This window comes from Gigantopelta aegis, chromosome 15 (assembly GCF_016097555.1).
Source record: "Gigantopelta aegis isolate Gae_Host chromosome 15, Gae_host_genome, whole genome shotgun sequence".
Taxonomy (NCBI): domain Eukaryota; kingdom Metazoa; phylum Mollusca; class Gastropoda; order Neomphalida; family Peltospiridae; genus Gigantopelta; species Gigantopelta aegis.
The window spans coordinates 26,527,077-26,535,310 of NC_054713.1; the positions used below are offsets into that span (position 1 = coordinate 26,527,077).

General features: G+C 37.2%; 1 protein-coding gene across 1 annotated transcript; it reads left to right on the forward strand.

The window, feature by feature from the left end:
• LOC121390172 lies at positions 1-1,741 on the forward strand. The gene has a single exon (XM_041521924.1). It carries the CDS (start codon positions 20-22, stop codon positions 989-991), a length of 972 nt encoding a protein of 323 aa, XP_041377858.1. The 5' UTR covers positions 1-19; the 3' UTR covers positions 992-1,741.
• Positions 1,742-8,234: the final 6,493 nt, after the last annotated feature.

The window sequence follows — 8,234 nt, forward strand, 5'->3', positions numbered from 1 at the left end:
ATACCAAATATTTGGAAGAATGTGCGGACCGGAGGTTTTCTTCTTGCTTGGATTTTCAGTGTGCCTTTCATTAATGTACATTATCTCTATATATAATAGGCCTATTGCTTCAGTTGAACCGACATTGAATATACGTGACCAGCCCGATGCACCTAACCAAAGCAAGGTTTTTAAATGGACAGGAAAGGGATGGCAGAGGTTAATAAATTTCTGCACTTGGTCCGACTTCCATGACTGCAGTATGTTGAAAACGCCCAATGGGGATACGCCTATTTTCCACCATGACCCCAAACACGACTACACTTCCGGCATACTGATGAATTCTGGGATGAAAGAACCGCAGACGATCAGATCAATTCTCGACTACCTCGCACACGACCACAGCATCACGTTTCTTGATGTGGGCGCACACGTGGGCTCCATAGGTCTCCAGATGGCTAAAGCTGGCTACGCAGTCGTCACCGTCGACCCGTTGCCGGAAAACGTCGGCAGACTGTGCAAGTCGGTGGAAAGGGGACGATTCGTGGACAGTGTCACTATACTCTTCTCGCCAGTATCCGACGCCCACAAAACCGTGGCCTTCAAACGCAAGTGGAACATTGGTGAAACTAAAGTTGAACTGGTGTCGACAGAACACACAGAGTATAAGACTGCAACGCCTTCATGCGAGTTGTCTCCATTGCTTTCAAGTACAGCGACTCTGGATAACGTTTTGCCCTTTATAAAATCGCACAAAGTGTTCGTGAAAATCGATGTTGAATCTCACGAATATTTTGTTATTAAAGGTGCGGAGGACTTTTTCAGACAAAAAGAGGTTGTGGGAATCTTCATGGAATGGATTCACGTGAAGAAAACACCGGAAGCAGTAACATTAATATCCTTATTAAATAACTATGGCTTCAAAGCATATGAACTGAATACCATGGTCGAGGCACTTATAAATGAAGATTATAAGAACTGGCCTATGGACGTTATTTGGAAACGACCTTAAAAATAAATATTCAGTGATTTGCTTAATACTTCTGTATTTTAAATATGTTTCTTATTGTAACATAATATTCCAATGATTGTAATACTTTAAACAAACACACACCATAATCATTAATATTAGCCTGTCATATATGGGTTCTTTTCATGGCACATTACATGGAAATATTCAGGAACGTTTAACCCGTTTTGCTATTTTGAGATGACCATAAGCCAGCTATTTTTCAAGAATCGACATTGTTTTACTGCCCCAGATGATTCAAGGTTCCCTGTCCTTGACACTATCGTATTAATCTATCAGTGTGATACTGTCAAATATAGGCAGCATTAAATCATTGACGTACATTGTTTTTATAACACACATATGTATATCTCGATTCCAACAAAAGTGCCTGTAGTTTTTGCAACAAATCACCTGAAACCATACAACGCCTTTTATTTGAATGTAGTTTAGTACATTCTCTGTGGGAAGCAATAGAATAATGGATAAGAAATGAAACTGGAATTAATATTACTCTAAGCAGAGATATAGTTATGTTAGGCATGATTAACAACGAGAAAGGTACTTTTGTAAATTGGCTGACTATCAACATAAAATATTATATTTACAGTATGAAAACACAAAAAAGAAATTTGCATGTCAATGCCGCGAAAAATATTCTACAAAATAATTTTGAAATAGAAAAATATATTTATTAAAAAAATTGCAACTATGAAGCATTTCATAAGGAATGGACACCCTATAAAAGACTCTTTGAAACTTATCTTACTGTTGCTCTCTTGGAAATAGAGTACTAATTAAAATGTCATTCTCTAATACTCTCTCAATATCCCCACAACTTCTCTATACTTATCTCTCTCTCTCTCTCTCTCTCTCTCTCTCTCTCTCTCTCTCTCTCTCCCTCTCCGTCTTATAAATATCATAGAAAGCATTAACATATTTAAATAGCATATTTTGTTTAGATACTATTGTTTAAATATGTACTTTGTAAGGCAGTGACCACGGCTCCCCAACCTGTTCACTGCCTATGTTCTGGGGGTAATAAATCTTCTTTTTTTTAAATCCATAAAGAAAAATATGTTTGCTGTTGAGTTCATTGCGTCCTCCTCGCTAAAGTGATTCAAGCCATATTTAATATGACCAGCTTCTATGGAATATTGTGCCGCTGGGAAGTGAAAATTGGATACTTTTTTTGTCCTTTTTGGAAAAGAATAAATTGACTTTATTCTTTAAGGCTCCTATTCATTAAAAAAAACAAAAATAAATGGTGTATATGAGAATAATTCTTTAAAATATTTCAGGTCAAGACCAAAACCTTAATTCTTGGTGAATATTTTTCTATTGGTAATTTCTTGTGTTACCTACAAATACCATTTTTCATAAATCTTAAATTGTGAAAATCTAAACCCAAGTTGAATATTTAATGTTTTATTTAAGTCCTAATATGGTCATTATTGAAATGCATTGCCACCACACAAATTGTTTTCTGGGTTAAGCTCTCAAGTTTGTTTTGTTTAACGACACCACTAGAGCACATCGATTAATTAATCATCGGTTATTGAATGTCAAGCATTTGGTAAATTTGACATATAGTCTTAAGAAACCAAACCCGCTATATTTTTCCATTAATAGCAAGGGATCTTTTACATGCATCATTGCCTTTGACGTACCAGTTGTGGTGCACTGGCTGAAACGAGATGCAGCCCAATGGGCCCACCAACCGGGATCAAGCGAACGCTTTACCACTGGGCTACGTCCCGCCCTACATTTTCAAACATGCGAAGATCTGGAGCTTAATTCACTAAACTCTCGCAACTGTGCGATCTCGCAGTGCAATGCTAAACGACTTACAAAGAGGATGCTTTGTTGTCTAGCGTAAGAGACCTTTGTGAATTAGACCCCAGTTTGGTACCAAAAATCACGTTACATACAAATGTCTTTTAAAAACAAGCAAATTGATTAGTAAACAATAACTCATGGTCCACTGGGTCATGGACATTGTCTGGAGACTTGTTAATAAGATATCTATCGATTACCCTAACTTGTGTTCGTGGGTAACTTTTAAATTGCCAGATGTTACCTACAAACACAGACTACCCAAGGTGGGAAAATAATTGGTAGATGAAACACATGTTGCAGAGTATTTTCGTTACTCGTCTTGTATCACCAATCGATGTATCTAGTGAATTTGTAATTACATTTTCAATGTTATATTTACACATTTATAGCTTAAATGTGGGAAACACACGGCTTCCTAATTACAAATAGGTGGACAATGTTTGTGAGTTTGGGAGTGCTAATTATGAAATTAAGGCCTTGGTTCATTTTTTGAACACAAATAGGACTGTTAATTTGGTAACGGCAGTATTGTTGTCTTTTGACCTATATTCCTGGGTGGCGAGAATAATGTTCAGTATAAATATTGGCCCCAAACCAAAGCATGAAATCTACTTTTCTGACTAGGTACTATAGTATAGTGCATATGTGGCGTAAAATAAATAACAGAAGATATATAGAAATTGGAATTAATGATCTAAGTACACGTCAGAAAAAAAAATAGGCCCACGCCAGCACTGTTTGTGAGCGAGGCTTGTTATTTTGGTGACACCGTGCATAGATTTCAATGAAAACATTAGAATATACTTTGATCTTTGTGGAAACAGTGTTCTTTTTAATGTTGTCATGTGATAAATTTCGATTCGTAGGTAACATCATGTATATGTAGGTAAGATTGTATATTCGTAGGTAACTGTAATTCATTTGTACACATGCACAATGCCCTGAATTGTTGTTTACTTTAATGTAACATAAATCAATGTAGTACCACTATATTACACGTGATTTACATGGGTGTAGCAGTAATGTTTTCACAATCTGCGTCTATATTAGACGTGATTCACATGGGTTAAGCAGTAATGTTTTCACAATCTGTGTCTTTTGACAATATCTTTCGCTTTTTGTTAATATCTTTCACTTTCCCTATCGAAAACACGTAACGCCATGATACATTTTTTTCCAACGGAACTTTTCCAAAAAATGTACTTGATCATAGACGTTTTAAAAGAAATTTTAATTAAAAACAAAATTATCTTTATTTAATTATTAAATTAACATTTGCTGTGCAATCATATCTGACAAAGCGATCCTCCAAAAAAAAAAAACGACAACAAAACGAATCAAACCACAGGCACTTGACACAGATTAGTATACATGAATAAAATTCAAGATGTGTTGTATATCGGCAAATTTGATACATTTCCACAATATTTTGCTTATACGCTCTTCAAACATGACAAATGTATTGCCACTTAACGTGTATTTACATATACCAAACATTTCGATCACTACTATATATCTACAGCCACCAAAGTCACTCCAGACGTTGTGGGGCGGGACGTAGCCCAGTGGTAAAGCGTTCGCTTGATGCGCGGTCGGTCTAGGATCGATCCCCGTCGGTGAGCCCATTGGGCTATTTCTCGTTCAAGCCAATGCTCCACAACTGGTGTAACAAAGGCCGTGGTATGTACTATCCTGTCTGTGGGATGTTGCATATAAAAGATCCCTTGCTGCTAATCGAAAAGAGTAGCCCACGAAGTTGCGACGAAGTTGCGACAGCGGGTTTCTTTTCTCAATATCTGTGTGGTCCTTAATCATATGTCTGACGCCATATAACCGGAAACACATTGTGTTGAGTGCGTCGTTCAATAAAACATTTCCTTCCTTCCTTCCAGACATTGCAGAACTAGAGGTGATCATTATGGCCACTGCTGGTGTTACTGGGCCAGCCGTGATTAATATGGCCTTTGAGATTGCTTCAGGTGTTGCAGGGCTAGAGGTATCACTACAGCCACTTCAGATTTTGCTGGGGTAGTGGTGGTCACTGTAGCTGTTGTAGCCGCTCCCGATGCTGCAGGGTCAGGGGTCATGAGTACAACCACCGTAATCGATGCAGATGTTGCAGGGCCAGAGGTGTTGTTATAGCAGCATCAATGCAGCCATCACGCTTGAAGTAGGGCCAGAGGTGTTGTTATAGCCGCATCAATGCAGCCATCACGCTTGAAGTAGGGCCAGAGGTGTTGTTACCTCCGCATCAATGCAGTCATCACGCTTGAAGTAGGGCCAGATGTGTTGTTACAGCCGCATCAATGCAGCCATCACGCTTGAAGTAGGGCCAGAGGTGTTGTTACAGCCGCATCAATGCAGCCATCACGCTTGAAGTGGAAGTGGGATGAACGGGATTTTGACTGCAGGGCCAGAGGTGTTGTTATAGCTTTAGTCTCCACATGTCCGAGCCTGTGCTAGCAGCACTGGAAGATTGACCGCCCCACTCTAAGAAGAAATAGGAAGCGGGGTCGGCCCCTACTACACTTTTTCTAGACTTTACCTCGCTTTATAGTGATACCATCTCGTATCCTCCGGAGTCGGGCCCGTCCGCACCACTATACCAACCCATGACGACTGGACTATACTCGTCTGATACTCTCTCTCTCGGCTTCTCAAGATCTGTATTTCAGCACAGCACTACACCTTCAACGTCTAATGACTGTTAATCTAGGGGTTTTCTTGACGGGATGCAACCCATCTCTTCCCTATAAGGTGTGCACCCAAACGGCCTTAACGAGGCCACTCACGTGCACATATCGATCGGACTTTAAACTTTTAGATCTGCGTTAAAACAAATTATGTCGAAATTACTTTCTTTTTTTAATATTATTAAATAATCCGATCCTCTCTTCTTTCTCTCATTTAATTTTGGACTGTCCTTCTAAAATGCTCCATATTATATAAATATTCGGCCGAGCAGTCAATTCTTTTTATTATTGGCTTGTAACTTCTTTTTTTTAAATATTTATTCTATTAACTTTTTTACTAATTGCTATTTTCAAAATTCTGGCCATTTTCAACTCTACCCCTCCCCTCGATCCCGAGTCAGGCCACCGATCTCATCGGAGGTCGGACTCGGGATGGGCGTGTTTCGAAACCCTAGTGGTATATGGGTACGTTAAACTAAAGGAGTGTCGGAAATAGAATAAAACAGATTTTCGTCGATTATTTCTTTCATATCAAACTGACAAGTAAATATTTTTTAAATATCTATTTAATGATACTCTACCTAATTTAGCATTTACTTGTTTGGGCTCTGATTGATGTACAAGGTGGTGTTTACTCTTGAAATTAAAATAAAGATGTCCGTAAACAGGTGAATTGTGTACTTTATTGAAACAGACTATAACATATTTTGATCGACATACATGTCAATTTCATTTACCCTTAAACACACTTTTAATTTAAAACTGCAAGTTAACTGAGTATTTTGAATTGCAGCATAAATTATTAATTATGATCATCATATTTAGTTATATAAATTCAATTAGAAATTTACACAGTCGTGCAACCATTTAAAGGTGCTATATTATAGTTATATGTGAGCATCTGTTTGTGATAAAGATTCTCCAATACAAATGTATTTTCTACTAGTAGATAAAATTATTTTCTTAGAATCATTTATAGGCGTATAGTTGAAGGTGTAGTCTTTAAATAATTTTAAAAACATTATTTGCAATAGTCGATCAAAATTGGTTATAGTCTGTTCCAATAAAGTGCACAAATCACCTGTTTACCGACATCTTTCTTTTAATTTCAAGAGTAAACACCACCTTGTACATTGATGAGAGCCCAAACAAGTAAATGCTAAATTAGATAGAGTATCATTAAATAGATATTTACTAAATATTTACTTGTCAGTTTAATATGAAAGACATAATCGACGAAAATAATTTTTATTCTATTTCCGACACTACTTTTTTTTTTTTTAGTTATCATCATCATTGTTATATAATCGTAATCCAGCACACTGCACATTGTCAGAGCGATTCAGATGCTGATGTGATAGTGTTCCCCTTTCTTGTCCACTCTTATGGCAAAACAAAAGAATCACCAATCAGGCTTGACGAATATGGCATCTTACTGTTGACCTGCATGGAACACAATACGATATAACCGTTTGTATAATTCTAAATCAAAAATATTATTGGTAGTAAATCTTATTATTGGATAGTCCTTCGGGGTAAAGAAACAAATAAATAGAACCATTATATTTCGGACGAACGGTTCGAAATTGGCGTCCAAATCACCAAAATATTTCGACCAAAGTTGAAAAACAAAATGGCTCAATTCTCCTACCGAGAAACATTGCAAAATAAGACTGCCTCCTCTCTCGTTTACATCGGAACCGAACTGGTTGCAGTGCACATTTTGGGAGTTTTTTGGGGGGATCGAAACCCTTCCCTGCTCAAGCAAATTTTCTTTTTTCTTAATATATTTTTCGAGAGAGTACAGTCTAGACTGCTAAAATCATGAACGTGCATCTTCTTGAGATAAACTAATACAGTATTAATGTTTTAAGATCAGCGTGTCATGTATTTAATGTAACAAAATATGAGAGGGGGGGGGGGGTTTTAGTTTTATTTGTTTGTTTGTTGTTGTTGTTCTTTTGTGTTTATATATATATATATATATATATATATATATATATATATATATATATATATATATATATATATATATATGGGAAAGTGCCTAAAAAGCCCCCTTAACATTGATGACATGTACATCCCGAAAGCCTGTGTTTATAACCACACAAACTATGACAGCCGATTTAATTAATAATCATGTTTGAATCCTGGGAATTATACGTGTATATTATTTTCTGTTCTTAAATAATGACAGAAAAATAGGGTTAGGCATTAAGTGGGCTTTTTGTCGACACTGTTCTCAAGAGGCCCCCACTGTTCTCAAGAGGCACCCCTCTGTTCACAAGACGCACCCCATCATATTTTGTATTACTGCAATGGGCACAAAAGGCCCACTCTAGGCTCTCATTCCTTAAACAACACTTAACTCATATTAGACTTCAGTAAACAAGACGTTTTATTGTAAATTCATGTAGCAATAAAAACTTGTAACATTTAACGTTTCCTGGTCGTATATTTACAGATATAACTACATTTGCGATTTAACAACACAAGTCACAAACAAACAAAAAACATTGCCACATAGTTCATGACTGGCACTGTAGGCGATCTTCTGTCGGTGGATGACTATAGGCTTACTTCTCTTGACAGTAAATACAAAAATATGCAGGTGTTGCTTCCTTACCATCTTCATACCCCTTACCTACACTTGCTCCAAAACGTGTTATGACTCTTGTCCGAGCAGAGGATCCACCCCTGGTGACTAATTTTCT

What these genes read in the sequence shown, in the direction of transcription:
- LOC121390172 (XM_041521924.1), top strand. Translation starts at nt 20, where the DNA reads ATGTGCGGACCGGAGGTTTTCTTCTTGCTTGGATTTTCAGTGTGCCTT.